Source organism: Portunus trituberculatus, chromosome 23 (genome assembly GCF_017591435.1).
Source record: "Portunus trituberculatus isolate SZX2019 chromosome 23, ASM1759143v1, whole genome shotgun sequence".
NCBI lineage: Eukaryota > Metazoa > Arthropoda > Malacostraca > Decapoda > Portunidae > Portunus > Portunus trituberculatus.
Genome location: NC_059277.1, coordinates 12221246 through 12243319, shown reverse-complemented (window position 1 = coordinate 12243319; position 22074 = coordinate 12221246). Strand labels below are relative to the sequence as shown.

The 22074-nt window shown below is 39.4% G+C and overlaps 2 protein-coding genes across 3 annotated transcripts in view; one reads left to right on the top strand and one right to left on the bottom strand.

Moving 5' to 3' along the window:
* Positions 1 to 6706: 6706 nt before the first annotated feature.
* LOC123507802 (innexin inx1-like) lies at positions 6707 to 21616 on the top strand. Its single transcript, XM_045261006.1, has 7 exons — positions 6707 to 7248; positions 14961 to 15087; positions 15426 to 15581; positions 15915 to 16037; positions 16373 to 16534; positions 17257 to 17438; positions 19917 to 21616. Exons 1-7 carry the CDS (start codon positions 6998 to 7000, stop codon positions 20056 to 20058), a joined length of 1143 nt encoding a protein of 380 aa, XP_045116941.1. The 5' UTR covers positions 6707 to 6997; the 3' UTR covers positions 20059 to 21616.
* The window catches only part of LOC123507803 (NIF3-like protein 1), a 23833-nt gene continuing 20866 nt past the window's right edge, over positions 19108 to 22074 (bottom strand). Inside the window, exon 10 of one of the 2 annotated variants that reach the window (XR_006675792.1) lies at positions 19108 to 19568. The gene's annotated coding sequence lies outside the window, so the exon portion shown is untranslated. Of the gene's footprint in view, positions 19569 to 21019; positions 21854 to 22074 lie in introns of those variants that run through there. The other variant, XR_006675793.1, reaches the window with a different exon arrangement.

The following is a 22074-nucleotide window of genomic DNA, read 5'->3' as shown; positions in this document are numbered from 1 at the left end:
GAGAGAGAGAGAGAGAGAGAGAGAGAGAGAACCTGACCACTGTGACCTTACAAATAAAGTCACACTGGCTGAGAGAGAGAGAGAGAGAGAGAGAGAGAGAGAGAGAGAGAGAGAGAGAGAGAGAGAGAGAGAGAGAGAGAGAGAGAGAGAGAGAGAGAGAGAGAGAGATTAGGAAAGAAATCATCGAAGCGTAATAGACTACTAAACTGCTTTCCTCCTGTTCCCCCCCCCTCTCTCTCTCTCTCTCTCTCTCTCTCTCTCTCTCTCTCTCTCTCTCTCGCCGCAGGGTCAAGAACAGGCCAAGAAAACAGGGACGAACAAAACGTGGGTACAATTAACTCAATTTGCCATTCACGTAAGCTATTGTGTTGCCCCTTACTGTTGTTGTTGCTGTTGTTACTGTTGTTGTTGGATCTTTAAACTGAGGGAAGGTAATGATGGGAACGGTATTGAGAGAGAGAGAAGGAGAGAGAGAGAGAGAGAGGGGGGGGAAGGGGAGACGGTAGTTGATGTGTGTCACGTAATTCAAAAGAAAATAACAAAGAGAGGAAGAGCAACGTTGTATTATTATTATTATTATTATTGTTAGTAGTAGTAGTAGTAGTAGTGGTAGTAGTAGGAGTAATAGTATCATTATTATTGTTGCTGTTGTTGATGTTGTTGAGTAGTAGTAGTAGTAGTAGTAGTAGTAGTAGTAGTAGTAGTAGTAGTAGTAGCAGTAGTAATAGTGGTGGTATTAGTATTAATATTAGTAGTAGTAGTAGTAGTAGCAGTGGTGGTAGTACTAGTAGTAGTAGTAGTAGTAGTAGTAGTAGCAGCAGCAGCAGCAGTAGCAGTAGGCAGTGGTGGCATTAGCATTAGCATTAGCAGTAGTAGCAGTGGTGGTAGTACTAGTAGTAGTAGTAGTAGTAGTAGTGGTAGTAGTAGTAGTAGTAGTAGTAGTAGTAGTAGTAGTAGCAGTAGTAATAGTGGTGGTATTAGTATTAGTAGTAGTAGTAGTACGAGTAGTAGCAGTGGTGGTATAGTAGTAGTAGTAGTTGTTGTTGTTGTTGTTGTCGTAGCTTTACCATCGCGTGCAGTTGTCTCATACAAAACAACAACAACAACATCATGATCATCGTTAACCACAACAACACAAGCAACGAAGGAATGACACTACCACCACCACCACCACCACCACCACCACCATCATCATCGTCATCATCAACAAAAGCAGCAAAGAAGTGATCCAAAAATGAGGTGAAATTCGAGATCATTTTGTGCGTTGAGTTGAAATTGTCACACACACACACACACACACACACACACACACACACACACACACACACACACACACACACACACACACACTCTCTCTCTCTCTCTCTCTCTCTCTCTCTCTCTCTCTCTCTCTCTCTCTCTCTCTCTCTCTCTCTCTCTCTCATCCTGTTTCCATCCTACAAACACGTGGACCATGTATTCTGAAATGCCTTGGTCTCTCACTACGATTATTTTCAAAGGCCACAGAGATGATTAGCCGGGTCTGTAAGAGTGGTTTTCCTGTTCTTAAATTAGATGTCTTGATAATCTGTCACTGAAACCGTAAAAACATCCTTAAAAACCTGTGTCACTTCTTAAAAAGGCTCGTATTCAGATTTACTCTCTCATCACGACTACTTTCAAAGGCCACAGAAATTATTAGACAGGTTCTCAAGACTGTCTCTCCTGATAATGATTTAGAAGTATTGCTGATGTGTCACTAGAACCGTCAAAACACCCTTAGCAACCTGTGTCACTTCTTAAAAAGGCTTGTATTCAAATTTCCTATCACCACGACTACTTTCAATGGCTACAGAGGTGATTAGTCGGGTTCGTACGAGTGCTTTTGCTGTTTATGATATAGATGTCTTGATAATCTTTCACTTGTATCGTAAGAAACACCCTTAAAAAATGTCACTTCTTCAAAAGTCCTGTATACCGAAACGCTTTACTCTCACCATGACTATTTTCAAAGGCCACAGAGATGATTCACCGGGTTCGCAAGAGTGCTTTTGCTGTTCTTAATATTGATATCTTCATAATTCATCACTAGAACCGTCAAAACACCCTTAAAAACCTGTGTCACTTCTTAAAAAGGCCTGTATTCTGAGACGCTTTCTTTTCTCACCACGAGTATTTTCAAAGCCCACAGAGATGATTAACCGGATTCTCAAGACTGTCTCTCCTGTTAATGATTTAGAAGTCTTGCTAATCTGTCCCCTGAACTGCGAGAATACCCTTATTTTTAAAAACGTGTCACTTCAACAACAGTCTTTTAAAAGTAGTGAAGATGCAAGACAGGAGTGTTTCAAAATACAGTCCAAGGAAGAGAGGGAAGTTTATGATCGATAGGCAGGAGGAGGAGGAGGAGGAGGAGGAGGATGGGGGAGCGGGGAGAGGAAGAAGGGTGGTGACCGGATGTGCCTGTATGGTTTCGGGACCCCCTCTAGCACCACCTCTTGATACGCAGACCTCGATACAAGGAAGCGTGTGTTTTGCAGTTGTGCGTGCCTTCCATCTCTCTCTCTCTCTCTCTCTCTCTCTCTCTCTCTCTCTCTCTCTCTCTCTCTCTCTCTCTCGTCTGCCAAAGTACTCCCAAATGTCGCCGAAATGGCAGCTTCCCGAAATCACCATCTTCCAATCCTCGCTCAGTATTTCATCAGCGAGAGTCTAACGAGAAAATGAGCGATAATTGCTTAGTAACACGGAAGGAAGTGATTAGGAGTGTAATGTTGAGACGGAAGAGAGGCGGAGACAGGAAAACAGAGAAGAAAATAAACAAACTACTATTTATATATTTTTCGACCTGTTTTAGCCGACTTGCTGTTTTGTTTGTTTTATTTATTCTTTTTTTTTCCGATGGAGGTGGAGATATTTAACCCCTTGAGTACCATGTCGCGTTTCCATATTCATTCTGCTTACGATTTGGTGATTTTATACAGCTTTAGAAACTTATGTGGGGGAGTAGAATAGTGAAGACTGGCCATTAATCTTCTGACCTCCTTCCTAATGTCAATAAAATGGTCTAATCTACTCAAATCTCAAGGTAAAAATGTGTCCCAGTACTGAAGGGGTTAAAATAGTGAAGATTTCGGCTATTAATCATCTGACCTCCATAGACCCTTCCTAATGTCAATAAAATGGTCCAATCGTACACAAATCTCAAGGTAAAAATGAGTTCCAATACTGAAGAAGTTAAGATAATCATTCTAAGGCTGTATTTTTTTTTCTTATATTCATGGCTACAGAACGTATCACTCCCGTTTTTATTGGTCCTCTACTGATAACGCAAAGGATTAGACTGTTATTATCATCAAGAAAATACAGTTAGCCTTGCATATCCTCCTTAACTTAATCCCTTCAGTACTGGAACGCATTTTTTACCATGAGTTTGGGTATTAAACGTTTAGACGAGTTTGTTTACTTTGGAAGTCAGAAGATTAATGGCCAGTCTTCACTATTTGTAATCCTCACATAAGTGTCTAAATCTGTATAAAATCTCTGAATAGTAAGCAAAATGAATATGAAAGCACGTCATTAGTAGTAGTAGTAGTAGTAGTAGTAGTAGTAGTAGTAGTAGTAGTAGTAAGTAAGTAAAACACATCTAGATAATATATAAATGCTGGTCTGCTAAGTTACTAACCCTTCTGACTGCTACGTGACACATCTTTTCTTAATAATCACATCGAGACATCTCTATTTGTACAACAGCCACTTCTGATCTTTAAACTCCATAAAGATATCAACATTTATCTTAATTAATAGGCTGGCATTTATATATATATATATATATATATATATATATATATATATATATATATATATATATATATATATATATATATATATATATATATATATATTAACGTGTGGCTTCTTCAATAGAAATGGAGATAGAAGAGATTAGTGCAGATTACTCTCATCACAGCGATACGAAACAATCAACACGATAAACAAAGCATTAAATTTTTATAAGCATCTGCAAGGAAGACGAGGGACTGAAAAGAATGTAGTTTGCATTTTTTTACGCAGTTAAACCCGTTTAGTACCTTGACGCGTTTCCATACTCATTCTGCTTACTATTTGGCGATTTTATACAGCTTTGCAAACTTGTGTGGGGGAGTAAAATAGTGGAGGCTCTGGACCATTAATCTTCTGACCTCCATAGACCCTTCTTGATGTAAATAAAATCGTCTAATAGTACCCAAAACTCATGGTAAAAAAGCGTCCCAGTACTGAAGGAGTTTAAGATCTGAGGCGGCTGCAGTACAAGTAATAAGGACGTCTGAATATGGTGAAATGGGATCTAATGGGATATGTCAAGATTAGCGAACCCACTCGTGGCACAGGAGATGCTGGGCTCGCTTATCTTGACATGATCCGCTAAATGTATCAAATAGAAGTCTAGACTGTTAATAAACTAACATCTATACATGTATTTTACTGGCTACTTTTTATGAGTCGTGGTTTAACTTAGGGAAGGATTTGAAAGGATGTATTTTTCTTGGTTGTAATGATAGTTTAACACCTTCAATACTGAGACACATTTTTACCTTGAGATTTGTGTACGATTTATTTTTATTGACATTAGGAAGGGTCTATGGAGGTCAGAAGATTAATGGCCAGAATCTTCAATATTTTAATCTCAACATAAGTTTTCTGAAGCTGTATAAAATCACCAAGTAGCAAGCAGAATGAATATGGTAACGCGTCATGATACTGAAGGAGGTTAACACACCTGGGGATCATTTGTTGTAGAAACACTAATAAAAACAGATTCACACGTCCTGTAGCCTATAGAATTTGTCACCACAGGAAAAGTTAGGCAAAGTTAACAATAGTGTGTTTTCCTGGTTATAATAATAGTTTAACTACCTCTAGAGATCATCAGTAGCAAAAACACTAGTAAAAAACAAATTCACATGTCCTGTAGCCTATAAAATTTGCCATAATAGAGAGAGAGAGAGAGAGAGAGTGGTTTCGAGAATACACTATCAGCATGACTATCTTTTGGCTTCTGGTACAGTCGGATAGATAATGTTTACTGCTTCTAAAGGTGTGATGGAGTGGTGAGGTGAAGGGAAGTGTAGCCAGATGAATGGTAGTTAGTAGTTTAAGTCATTAAGGCAACAAGGATGTGGGGAACGTAATTACTGATACCATACATGTGGGGACGGAAGAGGGACGCTTGGAGGAAGTAAACATGAGAGAGAGAGAGAGAGAGAGAGAGAGAGAGACCATAAGCTTATTGGAATTCTATCCATTTCCGCCCGTATGCGTTCAACAATTAATGAGAGAGAGAGAGAGAGAGAGAGAGAGAGAGAGAGAGAGAGAGAGAGAGAGAGAGAGAGAGAGATTATGAGTAAACACAGGAACGAAAAGGGAGAAAAAAGAAAAATGAGATAAATCATAACTCTGAAGTAAATGACATTAACACGAGACAACAAAGAATGAGTGAAGCGTAGTGAAGGAATGAGGCAGGCAGGCGCGGGAAGACAGGCAGGAGGGAACACGGAGAAGGGACACACACACACACACACACACATTTAAAACAAGAGGGAGTGGGTGGGAGTGAGTGAATCTGTAACAGTCTGGTGCTTGTTTGCCTCGAGGGAAGTAGGAGGAGGTGTAAGAGGAAATAAAGGTTAATGTCGAATGTTAATGACCTTTGTGAGATGAAGAGACAGCAGTGTGGTAAAAAACATGAGTACTCTACCTAGACTCCTCCTCCTCCTCCTCCACCATCACTATTACTACTACTGTTACGGCTCCTGAAACTACGAAACTCTCCATTGTCCAGAGTGAAAGTTGAATGCATAGAATTACAACTTTTACTGGGCTAGGAAAACAATCCAGGCTGACGTGAGGCCGTGGTTTGTGTGTGTGTGTGTGTGTGTGTATAATGAAGTCTTGGTATTACTTGATTTCTTGATGTATCGGCGCTGTGTTTAGGGAAAAATAGCATCCAGGTTTTTCTATCAATAAGTCAAGTTAAGTCAGCATTGAGTCAGGTGGAGTTTCTCAGAATACTCGAGTGATGAAGAAATCCCGCCTCCTCAGCACACACCCCGCCTCCCCAAACCCTAGTCTGGCCCTCCCTTCTCTCTCCCTCCCTCACCCTCTCTCTCTCCTCTTCTCCCGGGTCCTTGCCTCCTACACCAGGGCCGGTACCTAAAAATGAGGCGTGCAGGATTTTAAAGTTTTCGCACACAATGACTTGATATAAGTCGAGCGTCTGTATCCAGCTGGACAAGTATGGTATTTTGTTGATTTCCGTCCAGTTTTCATGTGTGGGTCCAAGCAAACAGGAGCAAATTCCTATAATGTTGAAGGATTTCGGCAGGAGGAACCCCGTGCGAGAGTAGGTCCTTAATGGGCAAAATTTCAGGCTTGCCAATGCTCACTTAAACAAAGACCACTTATCCTGGACTCCCTGACTGCAGGCGGACAATACAACACCACCATGCATATACTGACACACAAGCATACGCTCACACTACGAAACATGGAGAAATAAGCAAGAAAATAGCCTAGGACTTCAATGCGCTTCATGTTGGCAGGTGTGGGGGCTCGTGGAAGCACCGCCCATTTTGTCAGTCTCGGATTAGAAAGGCTTGGCATACCGCAGGGAGAGACGGTCCGGGTTTCGAGTGGCGGGCGTGGGGTGACCAGCAGTGAGGGTTGAGGACGCTCCCTGGGCCAGTGTGAAGCCGAGTGGTGGGAGGGAGGCTACGACGCTCCGTTTTGTTGGATTACCAGCAAAAGGAGACGATTTGAGGAATATTTGTCATTATTCGTGGAGATTCGCCCGTGGGAGGAAGCCAGAGGGAAGAACTTTACTTAAAAATCACCCAGGAAAAGGAAACGGCAATTCTTTGGGGGTATTTTTATCAATATCTCCGGTTTGGATTGCGTTTTTGAAGGGATACCGATAAAATTTTTTGGCCTGTTACCGGCGGAGCATTGAGGACAGTGCAAGATGTCGGCGATCAAGTACCTGGGAGGACTGAAGGCGTACCTGGCCCGGGGGGAATGTGTCAACGAGAGCTCTATCTTCCGCCTGCACTACCAATTCACGGTGGTAGTATTGATCGGAGCCTCTGTCCTGCTCACTGCCGCTGAGTTCTTTGGTAACCCCATAGACTGCATCACCGGCCTCAGCCAGGGCAATGTCATCAACACCTACTGCTGGATACACTCGACGTTCACTATACAGGATTACTACTTACGGTATGGACTCGCGCATTGCCTACTTGCCTGGACTGACTCTTTACCTCACTCCTTTGCCTGCTTTCAATGTCCTTCCTTCCTTCCTGCCCAGCTTGTTTCAGGTGTAGTGGTAGTGGTGGTTGTATAAGCTGGGTTTGTTAAGTACTGATATTTGTGGTTTGCCATTGTTTTGTGTGTTTTATTATTAGTAGTAGACTAGTAGTTGTAGTGGTAGCGGTGGTGGTTGTATTGGCTGGTTGTGTTGTAGTGCTGGTATTGTGGTTTGCCCTTGTTTTGTGTGTTTTATTATTATTATTATTAGTAGTAGTTGTGGTAGTGGTTATATTAGCAGGTTTTGTATTCCAGGACTGGTGTTACTTAATGGTTTGTCCTTGTTTCGTGTTCTATTATTGTTATTTGCAGTGGTAGTAGGTATTATTGTAGTAGTAGTAGTTATTGTTGTAGTAGTAGTAATTATTGTTGTAGTAGCAGCAGCACGTTCACTGCAATATTACTTCTATCTCTGGATTTTCTAGATTTTGTTTTAGTGGTTTTCTCCTTCCTGCTATGCAATACTACAGAATGGGTTTTTATTATTTCTCTATTTTAGTATTGATAATTATATATTTTATTTTATTTGTTTATTTTTTAATTAATTTATTTATTTATATATTTTTGGGGGGGTTAATGGGTGGGGTGGCCGGAGCGTGGGCGGGGAGGTTTGTATCAGTGAAGGCGCAAAATTTTCGGTCCGCTACATTTTTTTTTTTTTTTTTTTGCAAGCCGTATTATTATTATTATTATTATTATTATTATTATTATTATTATTATGAAGTATTACTATTATTATTATTGTAGATTTTTTCCACATCACATTTTTCGATTTTTTTCCGGTGTGTGTGTGTGTGTGACTGAATTTTCGTAAAGTAGCAATTTTTCGAAACCACAAACCCACACCTCATTTGACTTTTGTTTCTCATCGGTGAGTGGGAAGCAGTTCATATGGGCAATGGGTAAATGGTTAGACAAAAGGAATACTGTTATTTCTACTTATTAATTCTTGTTTTCACGGAAGGTACACACACACACACACACACACACACACACACACACACACACACACACACACACCAAGCGTTTGATTTGTCTATTTCATTTATTAACTTTTAGTCGTATATTCCAATTTTTACAGGAGACCATTTTCCACATGTATTATTATTATTATTATTATTATTATTATTATTATTATTATTATTATTATTATTATTACTACTACTACTACTGTGTTATTACTACGAATTTCAAGGAGGCTTAGGAGGAAAGCCATTACTTTTTTTCCCCAATTTTTTTTTTTTTTTTTTTTTACTCGAACAAGTTTAAACAGGAAAACAATTATTGCATCACTGTATGGGTGTTGCATCAGAACAGAATGCGCCAACTTACAACACAAGGATGCTGTACCAAGTGTGCTTCAATGCATATCCTCCCAGAATACTGATACCTGACAATACCTACCCATGTACAGCTGTTAGAGAAAAATATGTCCATTATAATACAACACAAGGATGCTGTAGTGTGAGTCTTAATGCAGTGGCTAATGTATTTCAATTTGTCCCTCTCTATAGTATTGAGGATTTGTGGTAACTATGCTGGTAACCCCACTAAATGATAAAGAAACGTAGAATTTGTAAAAGTCACCTCGTATTTGTATTGCTTAGTGTCATTTGAAAACAACTTAACTCTCACTGGAGTCTGAGATGATGCAAAATTTAGGGGCCGCCGTGGTACAGTGGAACCATGCGTGCTTTGGTGTCAGAGGGGTCTCCAAGCGCACTGGTTCAAATTCTGTCCATGGTCCATGTGTAGGTTGGGCTTCCTCACTCAGGGCAATGGTTTCTTAGCGGGTGGGCTTTTAGATAGGAGGTACCTCAAAAAGTATTCCCTTTAGCCCATAAATGCCTGTGAAATGCCCATATGGTATAAATAAAGAGAACAACAAATTTGGAAAGTTGCAAGAGGATGTTAGGCCTACACGTGGCAGTCCCTGTATGAGCAAAGCTACTTAATTCCATATATCATCCCCATCCATAAATTTACCTAATCTTTTAAAGCTCTCTATTGACTCACCACTAACATTACTGAACCTGATCCAAGGAGATGGTGCAAAAGGTGGGAGATTTAAAGGAAGAGGGCAAATAGTGTGCTGGCAAAGGATTGATAGGTGGAGATGAGTGAAATAAGGCAAGACAGGGTGGAGAAAGGATCGAAGAACTGGGGAGATGATTAAAAAGAGATGAAGGGTAAAGATAGAAGTAGATAGAAGATAAGGCATGTCAAATGAAAGATGGAATAGAAAGAGGAAAAGAGATGAAGGGTAGAAATAGAAGTAGATGGTTGAAGAGGCTTGCTAAATGAAAGATTGAATAGAAAGAGAAGGAGAGATGGAAGTAGATGAGGGAAGAGATATACTAAATGAAAGATAAGACTGCATAGATTGAGAGAGAGAGAGAGAGAGAGAGAGACAGGGACAGGGACAGAAACTGAAAAGAGCAGACAGAAAAAAATGAAACAGACAGACAGACACAGAAAAAACACACAGAGAGAGAGAGAGGGATGAGTCTAGCATTTAAGAATTAAGATATAGCAGCATTTCATAGCACAAAAGAATAAATAAGGTGAGAAAGAAATGTTACAGAAGACAAGAAGAAGAGGATGGAGGAATCACCTTGGTATTAAGTCTGTATTTCTTTTTATATGTAAAAGGGGAAATCTGGCTAAGGACAACAAAAACGACTAAACAAAAAAGACCCACTCAGATGCCAGGCCCCGAGCAGTTCCGAGAGAGTAAGGGGGAAAGAAAGGAAGTAGACAATATTATGAAATATAGGAAATAAGTAAAGTTCTTGATGTATAGGTGAGGAAAAGACAAATTTATGTAAAGTGACCAGTGATTGACAGAAGGAAGGGAATAAACTCAATAAAGAAGGAGAAATAGTGGTAGTAGTAGTAGTAGTTGTTGTAATAGTAGTAGTAGTAGTATAATCTGTCTTAAGTGGCTCCTGGGTCTCAGTTTCAGTGGTGTCTCAGGGAATGAGTGGTTGTCAGATCTTGAGGAAAACTGTGAGCTGTCCTTTTAGTAAGTGCATTAACAACAAAAAAACAAGTATTATTCACATCAAATCAATTACGTTATCAATAAGCTACATTATTTTAAAGCCAGGACCCATTTTTAGAGTAGGCAGACTAGTAGTAGTAGTAAGCAACCTCAAGTGAGTGAAACCATAGCAGGACAAAGTAACAAGAGGACTGGAAGAGGCAAGATGGTTAGGCTTAAGTAGGCAGTTGTGCATTACACATGTAGGCTTATTGACTTAGTGTGGCTTTGTGTTGTTTTGTGGCCTGTTAGTTACCAAGTACTGTTTCCTTTATTGTTTAGACTAATTGTATTGGGACTAATGGAGAGTATTCTTATTCTTATTTCTTTATTTATTGATTTGATTTGATTTATTTTCATTTATTTATTTAGTTTATATATCCATTTATTTTTATTTATTTTATTTTTTCTTTTATCTGTTTATAAGTTGTCTAAATTATGAATGCAGTAAATCTTGGCCCACCACAAAAAAGTAATAAATAAATGAATAAATGAAATAAATATGATAAAAAAATGAAAACAAGAAAACCCGTTAGTTTTCTCTATGGTGTCTCGGTTTGGTGTCCTTAATAATTACTCCCTTGGTCCTTTTCTGATAATATTCCAATGTGGTTTTCATTGAATTAGCCCACCTAACATTATTCCTTTAACCCCTTCAGTACCATGACACATTTACATATTCATTCTATTCGGTGATTTTAAACAGCTTCAGAAACTTGCGTAAGGGATTTAAAATAGTGATCTTCTGACCTCCGTAGACCCTTCCTAATGTCAATAAAATGGTCTAATTATACACAAAACTCAAGGTAAAAATGTGCCCCAGTACTGAAAGAGGTTAAGCCAATCAGGGAGAGACGGAGAACACAGACATCTCGACTCTTATTACAGGAACATTACTAAATTAATTGTGAAATATGCATAATAATTTTCTTGTATAAGGAGAGAGATTAATGGCAAAGACTACGGCAGTGCAGGTAACAGAGAGCTTTGAGATGAGACAAGACCACAGTTTAAATGAAGCAATAGGGAGCTGTGACGTTATACTAGAAGAATTATTTGGGAAGTTTTAGAAGTCAGGCGAGCTTTTTAATGTGAACGAGTCAATAGAGCTTTTAGGTAGAGAAGGTTTGATGTGCTTATATATTTGAAGGAATTTAGAAAGAGCTTTGAGATTGTTAAAGTGGATATAATTTGAGTTTGGTGAGCTTTTTAGTGTGGGGAGTCAAGACGGAGCTTTAAGAGAAGGTTCAGTGAGCTTTTTTGTTCAAGTTAATAGAAAGCTTTAAAGTTTGGAAAAGCTTATATTTTGAGTGAGACGATGTGAATGAGTCTAGAGAGCTTTTAGGTAGAGAAGTTTCAACGAGCTTTTTGTTTGAAGGCGTTAATAAAAGAGCTTTGAGGTTATAGAAAGGTTTGTTGTTGGAGCCAGGGAGCTTTTAAAGAAGGCTAGGTGAGCTTTATAGTTTGAACGAGTCAAGATGGAGATTTAAGAGAAGGTTCAATGAGCTTTTCGTTTGAATGAGTTAACAGAAGGCTTTAAAGTTTAGAAAAGCTTATAATATGAATCAGGCGAGCTTTTACAGAAGGTGTGATGAGCTTTTTAATGGGAATGAGTCGAGAGAGAGCTTTAAGAGAAGGTTCAGTGTGCTTTCTTATTTGAAAGAGTTAATAAAGAGCTTTGAAGTTTAGAAAATCTTATTATTTGAGTCAGGGAGCTTTTAAGGAAGGTTAGGTGAGCTTTTTGAGAAGTGAGCTTTTTGTTTGAGTTAATAGACAGCTCTGAGGTTATTGAAAAGGTTGTTATTGAGTCAAGAGAGCTTTAAGATGTCAGATGAGCTTTTTAAAGTGAATGAGTCTAGAAGCTTGGCCAACTTTACCCTCTGACGTAAAAAAAAAAGGAGTTAATAGAGAGCTTTAAAGAGAGAGAGAGAGAGAGGAGAGGGAGGTGGGTTAAGAAGTCACACCATGATACTAGTGAAAAAAAAAACATCTTTTCTTTTTGTAGTTCCATTTTTTATTATTTTTTACAGAATTGGGCTCTCTCTCTCTCTCTCTCTCTCTCTCTCTCTCTCTCTCTCTCTCTCTCTCTCTCTCTCTCTACAACTTTGATTCTACCACACACACATACGTCTTATACTGACCCTACGTAGACTTGGTGCACTAATCACATCACCATTATGTAGCCTTATAGCAAGATTCCTGCTGCTGCTGCTGCTGCCTGGTTGTGGGGCATCATTACTTAAGGCTTTATTCTGAAACACCCCTAAACTGCACCTCCTCTATATTCCAAAGGCTCTAGTTGAAGTTATGAGTGTTTTTAGTGATGCTTTTGTTGTTCTAGTGGACGGTTACTTAAACGCTGCACCTCCTGTATATTTTAAAAGGTTCCTCTACATTCCAAAAGCTCTAGTTAAAATTATGAGTGTCTTTAGTGATGTTTCTGTGGTTCTAGTGGAAGGTTACTAAAATGCTGCACCTCCTTTATATTTTAAAGGTTCCTCTACATTCCAAAGGCTCTAGTTAAAGTTATGAGTGTTTTTAATGATACTTCTCTTATTCTAGTGGAAGGTTACTTATATGGTGCACCTCCTGTATATTTTAAAAGGTCTCTATTCTTTCTCCACATTCTAAAGGCACTAGTTAAAGTTATGAGTGTTTAATGATGTTTCAGTTGTTCTAGTGGATGGTTGTGTACATTGCACCACCTCCACATATTCCAAAGGCTCTCCAGTTAAAGTTATGAGTCTTTTATATTGCTTCTGTGGTTCTAGTGGAAGGTTAACAAGATTTCTAGGTGCTTAAAAGGAGGAGGACTCTTGAGAATGTGGTTAATCTTTGGAAATGGTCGTGGTGAGAGAGTAAGGAGTTTCTGAAGACTGGCCTTTGTTTCTGTGATAAAGTATTGGGGAGTGACAACCCAATCTTCAAACACACACACACACACACACACACACACACACACACACACACACACACACACACACACACACACACACACACACACACACACACTGTAGTTCTCAACATTTTCAGTACTGGGATGCATTTTTACCTTGACTATTAATATTAAGTATGTAAACAATTTTATTTACATAAGGAAGAGTTTATTGGAGGTCAGAAGAATAATGGTCACAGTCTTCACTATTTTAATCCCTCGCATAAGTTTCTGAAGCTGCATAAAATCGCCAAAAAGTAACCAAAATGAATATGAAAATGTATAGTACTGAAGGGATTAATTTTCTTCAGCCTGTTTCCATTGACTCCCATATTCACTGTTTGAACGATACAATTTCCTCTCCTCTTTCATTTTTCTTCCTTTTTTTCTGCATCAGTCACTTTTCATACAACAAACACTTATATTTTATCATCAGTGGTCTTTATAACTGCCTCACACTACAATTCCACTGTTTTAATGATACACTTTTCTCTTTCTCTTTCATTTTCTTCCTTTTTTTTTGTATCAATTTTTATTCAACGGAAACTTAAATTTTTATCAGCAATGGTCTTTGTAATTGCCACACACTACAACTCCACTGCTTTAACGATACGCTTTTCTCTTTCTCTTTTTTTTTTTTTTTCTGCATCAATTTTTATACAACGGAAACTTACTTTTTTTACTGCCACACACTACAACTCTTATGTTAGAATGCAGGATGTGTGCGCTCTGAACACTAGCCAGTTGAGTAGCTAAGTGATGTGATGATTGGTGGGCAAATCACTGGTTTCTTGTGGTGTTATTTGAATGCAGATATGTATTTTTCTCCCTCTTGGTCCAGATACACCAGAATGTTTTTAAGATACTGGACCAGATACACCCTGAATGTTTTTAAGATACCAGACTGTGCTTTGAAATGCTTTGGTGTCACATTTTATTTGGTCCAGATAACACAATGTTTTAAGATATTGGTCCAGATACCCCAGAATGTTTTAAAGATATTGGTTCAGATATCTCAGAATGTTTTAAGATATTGGTTCATGCTTTGAAACTCCTCTGTGCCACACTTATGGTAATTGCATGGCTGTAGTTATTGAAGTTTTCTTTTCTTTCGTGGTTCTAGTTAGCACGCTCTACTCACAATCAAGAGGGTCCGGGTTCAAGTCCCGTAGGCGGTGAGGCAAATGGGCAAGCCTCTTAATGTGTAGCCCCTATTCACCTAGCAGTAAATAGGTACGGGATGTAACTCGAGGGATTGTGGCCTCGCTTTCCCAGTGTGTGGGGTGTGCTGTGGTCTCAGTCCTACCCAAAGATCGGTCTATGAGCTCTGAGCTCGCTTCATAATGGGGAAGACTGGCTGGGTGACCAGCAGGCGACCATGGTGAAAAATTACACACACACACACACACACACACTTTCCGTATTTACGTATTTACTAAAATTTGTGATTATATTAAGGGATAAAAATAATTATAAACCTATTACCTTGTGCTGCAGCCAGTAAACTGTTTATTATTGGAGTCAGAAACGTAGTTGAAATAAAAGGCAAGATGTGAGAGAGCAGGGTGTGGTGTGGAGGATGTGCAGGCTTTGGCCTTGTGGTGAAACATTGCTCCCAGTGACGAGTCTGTCTCCTTTTCACAGAGAGAGTGGGATGATCGGGGCCCAGCCTGGTGTGGGGCCGCCTGCAGCCTACGATGAGGAGGAGATGGAGGCCAAGTGGCGCTTCCACAACTATTACCAGTGGGTCGTTTTCTTCCTGTTCTTCCAGGTGAGTGCAGCAGTGAGTTCTGATTGCTCCTCTTTTGCTACTTCTCAGTTGCACATTAGCATTTCTATTCACTTTTGTTAGGGTTTTATTTTGTATTTATTTAAAAAAATTTAATTACCTCATCTTGTAAGCAGTTGTGAACTTCTTCAGTAATATACTGATGAAAAAGTCAATTACCTCAAGCCAAAGGCAGGTCTATAGAAGTGTGATGTGATGTGTTTTGGTGCAGGTGTGTTACCTTGCCTAGATGTTGAGATAATGTCAGTAGATGTGCATCAGATGTGATGATATAAATACTGTCTAGAAAGGGAGATGACTAAGCGGTACACTGTTTTCAGGCGGCTCTTTGCTACGCGCCAAAGTTTGTCTGGAACAACTGTGAAGGCGGCCTCATGCGCACCATCGGGGATGGCCTCAACCCCGGCCTGCACAAGGAGGAAGAGGTGTCATCTCGCAAGAAGGTCATCATTGACTACATTGTGAAGCACATTCGGGTGAGTGGAGGCCTTGTGTGAGGCAGCACGTTTTGTGAAGTGCCACATGAAGATCTGAAGCAAAGCTCAACAATTGACTTGTTGAGTTGATACATTAATTTTAAGCTTACACAGGAGTGATCTAGATACTACACTTGTACTCCTCTACACCTGTATTGTTGACTTTTCCTCCACTTGACTAATTTTACATATTTTATGATGGTATCTATTATATCAGTTGAAACTGATTAACACCATCACTATTTACTGAATCCAGTTTTTGTCTCACTAAGTTACCACTTCTGCAGTTTTGTATGTAGTATTGCAGTTGATCAAAGGAAGGTTTTATTCCAGATGCACAATGGCTACGTATTCAAGTACTGGTTCTGTGAGCTTCTGTGTTTCATCAACATAGTCGGCCAGCTCTTCCTCATCGACGCTTTCCTGGGAGGAGAGTTCCTCACATATGGTCCCAGGGTAAGGGATTATTATTCTGCTGTTACTTGTCATTATGATCAATTACATTTTGGGTCTTTGAAAACAGTGTAGAGCATTTTAAGATCTTTTCCTTTGTAGTACAACAAGTTAGAAGTGTCAGTCATGAGTGTTAATTGTGGAACATACATAATACAGTGCAGGATTGAAAGTGCTGCTGATTACTGGAAGGCTACTGTGCATTAATCAGTGTTAACAGTTAGCTCATAAGATGATGACGTCAGGTGGATGAGGAGGCTTTGTCAGAACGTATTTGTCAAGGAGTGTCATGATGACAGTGAGCAAACTGTGTTGAAACAGTAACATTGTATCCCCAGGTTGTGGAGTACTCGGAGATGGATCAGACGGAACGTGTTGATCCCATGATCTTTGTGTTCCCTCGCATGACCAAGTGCTACTTTCACAAGTTTGGTCCTTCAGGCACTCTGGAGCGCCACGACGCCTTCTGTCTGCTGCCCCTCAACATCCTCAACGAGAAGGTGAGTCGAGCCTCTCGGTGAGGTGAATGGTGATGCAGCATTTTTATTTAGGTCACTGCAAGCTGAACAGTTGTAGTGAAAGGGAGTTTATGATTTGATATAGTACAAAGAGCCTTATGAAGGGTTGTCACTTGTCAATCACTGTGGCAACACCATCACTGTGATCTATTGTTTGTCAAAAAAGTGGGATTATTGTGATTTCACTAACTTCTCAGCTTTATAGTATCTTCAAATAGTTTGTAATGTATGGACACACATTGGTGCATGTCACTGCGACCACCTTTGTAGCAAGTAACTATTGGTGGGTCACCATTGGGCAAAACAGACAGCTGCTGCCTGAGGTGTGTCACACTTGGGTCACTGTGAGGCAGAATATTAGACTGATGTGATGCCTCTTGTGGTTACTGGGAGATATTTTCTAGTTTTTTAAGTCACAAAGAGAGATTTGTGTTTATCTTCTTTATGTTCTTTATGAACAGATTTTAATACATTCTAAGTTATCTTTCTTATATAAGATAAATGACAAGAAATACTGCTCAAATATTATCTATAAATTTCTGTACTCTGTTGTTTATCCCTAAATGAAAAGATGGTCTGTATTATTTTGGCATGTCAAGTAAACACGTTGTTGGTCTTATGACTACTCGTGTTTGAGAGTTGATGTTTGGATAATAATAGGCAGAGACTGTAAGTAACAAGATTTATTTTAATTTTTGCTGCAGGTGTTCATCACAGTTTGGTTCTGGTATGTGATCCTGGCCATCCTGCTGGGAGGTCTGCTCTTGTACCGCATTGCTCTCTTCACACTCCCCGGCCTGCGTCCCCGGGCCATGCACAAACACAACAAGGCCGTGCCGATTGAGACTGTGGAAGCCATCACCAACAAGACCTCCATCGGTGACTGGTGAGGAAAAACTGCTTGTCACAACTCACAAGTATTATTAAATGACAACAACAGGGATTTCTTGAATGATGCGAGGGACACATTCCTCAAGGGATTGTGTAATGTAAAAATTGCATCAAATGGACATTATTACTGAACTATACAGTATACACAAAATGTGGAGGATTGCATTCAGCTTACACTAAGTTGAAGGGTACAGTGTGTTGGCGGCACACATGGGCAGCACCTCGTGACACAGAGGGCCGTATTCTACTTAGTTATTATTAATCTCACAGAATTGCTAACTGTCACTCTCAAGGCTCACAATTTGTCAACTTTTTACATATAGAAAGAAATTAGTTCTTCGCATAATTTTCTTTTATTTAAATTATTTTGACATCATATTACTACTTTTGGGAATAGTTATATAGTGTATTCAAACAAGAGAAACTTGACAAATAGAAAACAGCCAGTACGCTGGGAGGGCAAGGTTTGATTGAGCTTGTATTGTGTTGCTCCCAGCAGTTATTTATAGTAATTCGTTATTGCATCTAAGGACATTATTTAGTCATTATTACTGATATTTATCATTAAAAACTATTAGGGATGGTGTTATGGTTTATACAGCCATGTTCCCACAAAGTGGACATGAGTTAAGACAGTGAATCCTGTCTTAGCACTTATGACTACATCACAAGATTACACCTTGTCATAGATGGACTTGTGTTTAAAATACGCTATTATGTCTCGTTATGACCATGTCATTAGCCATGACGGTTTGTAGAATATGGCCCGGTGTCTGCATCATGGAACTAAACCAGCTGTGCAGCTTTATTTTCCTGACTGTGTTATTCTAAATAATCTTAATATGAAAAAATTACTACATGGTGTTTACCTTGTGTTATTCCAAAATCACATTCTAAACATGCTTAAATCAAGAAATCCCTGTACTCTTTTACTCTTGATTTCTGTTCTTTATATCTCAAGATGGGCTGCAGACTTCTCCTGAGCTATTATAGCATGCGTGCACGTGCACACTGAGCTACCGGCCCGGTAGCTCAGTGGTTAGAGCGCTGGCTTCACAAGCCAGATGACCGGGGTTTGATTCCCCGGCCGGGTGGAGATATTTGGGTGTGTCTCCTTTCACGTGTAGCCCCTGTTCACCTAGCAGTGAGTAGGTACAGGATGTAAATCGAGGAGTTGTGACCTTGTTGTCCAGGTGTGTGGTGTGTGCCTGGTCTCAGACCTATCCCAAGATCGGAAATAATGAGCTCTGAGCTCGTTCCGTAGGGTAACGTGTGGCTGTCTCATCATAGACTGCAGCAGATCAAACAGTGAATTACACACACACACACACTGAAGGGTTTAAATATTTTCCTTAAGTTTAGTGTGGTTCGTTCAGAGGATCAACATTCAATGCTAGTGTTGTATGCACAGTATCCTCAAGATTCACACTTCTTCCTACTCAGTGGACTTGATAGATATTATCAGATGAAGTTGTTAGCTGATAGATATTATCAGATGAAGTTGTTAGCTAAGAAATTGTCTTCCACAGCTGCAGCAAACACTACAGCAAAAATGGACTTAGTCAAGTTTTTGTCGCTATTGAAGATTCAATTCCTTAACTTATTTTTCAATTTGTGTTAATTTGATACAAACTTTGTATCCTTGTCTCTAGAAAGTGAAAGAAAACGAGAAAAATTTTATTACAAACAAAATGTTAATGTTGTGGTCTTCATTCACAAAACTTGGTACATATGAATTGATCCACAGAGTATCACTGAGTGTTGAAGTCTGTTCTGCATGTGGCAGATTTTGGAATTTCCACAAGTGTGGCACTGCCAGCTAGACTACCAATATCAGATTTAAATGGTCTCCCCACCTACCTACCTTATCTCTCTCTCTCTCTCTCTCTCTCTCTCTCTCTCTCTCTCTCTCTCTCTCTCTCTTTCTGGATTTTTTCTCGGAAACTGTAGTTGCCTTTGCAGTCCAAGCAGTTGCTTTTGAAGGCAGGATAATGAATCCTTTACAAGCTCTCTCTTCAAGGAGGTACTTGTTAATGTTGTAGAGCATTTCCTTTTCTCTGGTATGCAGGACCCTTGGGTTTGTAGCTTCCATCTTGATTGGTGGCCAGAGGAGGTGACACATGTCCTGACAAAATCTGGGTTAGGTAGGAACTCAAAGGGACATGCTGACCACCACCACCACACATACCAACATTGGAAAAAACCTCTGCCACATGTCATAGAATCTTTATAAATATTGGTTATAATCCCAAACATTGATGCTCACTGTACTTCGTGGCTTCCTTTACTATATACACCATACATAAAATGTCACTTTCAAATAGCAGATGGATGGGAAATAAGAGCAAGACTTATACATGAAGATTGATTTGGTACATGGCTAGAGATGAACATTACTTCCTCTTCTCTAAACAGACTTCATAGACAGAACTGACTCCTATTGAGTAAGCTAAACACACTCCCTATGTTGCAGGTGGATTTTGTACGTCCTGTCAACAAACATCGACCCTCTCATCTATCGGGACATCATGGTGAAACTTTCCAAGGAGATCGAGACCGCCAACAGCAACAGTCCCTACAACAATGCGGGGCTGTATTCCTCCTCCTCTGTATGAATGCTGGAGGACATGGACTGAGACCTGTTACCTCCCAGCTGAAGGTGTAATGACTATAAATGAACAGAAAGGTGACAATGTTATGCTTTGCCCACAAGGTTTAGGCAAGTCTCTTCAAGAAAAGCAAAGGAGACTGACACATTTTGGTGCTACGTATTTTTTTCCCAATTTGTTTTTGATGAGGGTAAAGGCCTGGAGTGGGTGCTGCTCAGAGTTGGTGAGGGTTTCTGTATGTGGCTTGACAGCAAGTGTTCTCACACATGTTCATTGCCATATTAGTCTTACGTGCATTTTTTATCTCATCAGTTTTAATGAAATACTTGCTGGATGTAATGACTGCTTTTATATTTAGTAGTGGTCCACAACCATTTAGGCAAAACACTAATTAGATACATTTAATGTACACAAAATAAGCTTTTCCGTTTTGTAGTTATGGACACTGTACAAACGTCCTGACTTGTCAGGAAATTATTACTCATTGAACTTCAGAAATGTGGCCAGTGGCATAGTATGACATTTTGTATAAATTATTTTCCCATTTTACTGTGTAGTGGAATGTGCTGTGATTGGTCTGGTGTAGACTGGCAGTGTTAATGGGATGTGATGGCAACTAGCCTTTCCCTTCAGCTGAGCCCTGAAGACCTTAGTGTTTGTGGAGTGTTGCAAGGCTGCTCCTTGTGTCTGAGCTGCTGTGTTAGGGTGACAGCCATCAGTTCATGTCTCAGAAAGTTTATACTCTAGCTCGTAGATGACGTTTGATTCCTTCTTTTCTCGAGGTGATCCTGCTTACGACTTATTTTCACATCCATTATTTTCATGGGAATGTTAGTTTTGAAGATATTTATTAAAGTTTTGCAAAGGAAAGCTTTATAAGCTTTTATTGATTTAGTTTTGACATTTGGTATTGAGTGGTCTTTATTCCTACAAGTTGTATTGTGTAACTAATGTAGTGACAAAATGATGCAATTATTTTTTTATTTGATTATATTTCTTTTGACATGGTTTTGTAAAGCAATATTATGTTGGCATGTAATATAAAATTCATTATATTAGCTCAGATAATCATTGTGAGTGATGCAATAATACAAGTATTTATGTGCCTTTCCCATAAGAAGAGAGCATTTTGAAGTAGCCTCTCAAGTCTTTCCATTACTCTTTAACAATGCTGCTGCTCTCTACACTGTCACGTTACCGTCTTGTGACGGTGAACGACTGTGTTCTGTATCTGTATGGAAGGTTTTATTTTAGTACACAATATGGTACATGCACTAGCCTTATGACTGTTGCCAGATGTAAGTCTCCATGGAACAATGGTGACATGGAATGATTTGCGATGTGCTGCATGTGACTATGATGCTATTTAACTGTTTGAATAATATGCCTTATAAGTGCCAATGAGTAAGTGCTACTCTTGGAACTGTTGGATGGTCCTAAACTTGTATTACAAAAGTTTGTTGCTTTTGTTGAGTGGCAGTGTGTCAGCGCTTCACCAAGCACTGAGGTTAAGTGTAATGTGTAGTTGTGTATTTTATAGCTAAAGTAAATAAGATTTTTTATACTTTTAATTTTATTTACTTCATCTATTAAGTTAAATTAGGCACTAAAATTGTGTACTTCTCATCCATCAAGGCACAGCCACTTAAAAGATGCATGCATGTATTTCACCTTCTAAACCAAAATATCAAACCATATAGAATACTGCTGTGGTGCCAATACGTGGCTGTGACAGACACTTGATTAGTTTGACTGGTGACCTGGTGCTACTGCTGCTGTCACTCTGTCATTGCTCGTTTTCCTGTGGCAAAATTTTTATCTCTGATCAATGATTGAACACAATCCTTAGCAGAGAAAGCTCAAATCCCCTTGTAAAGAGAGGAACACCAAATCAGAAACGGCAAGGGAATGTCAAAAGAGCAGTGTCAGTCTATTTATTAGATGCACTCATACTTCACATCTCAAGCAATTGTCAGCAGAAAAAAAAGTTTGTTGGATAAAAAAAAAAGTAACAAATGGCTC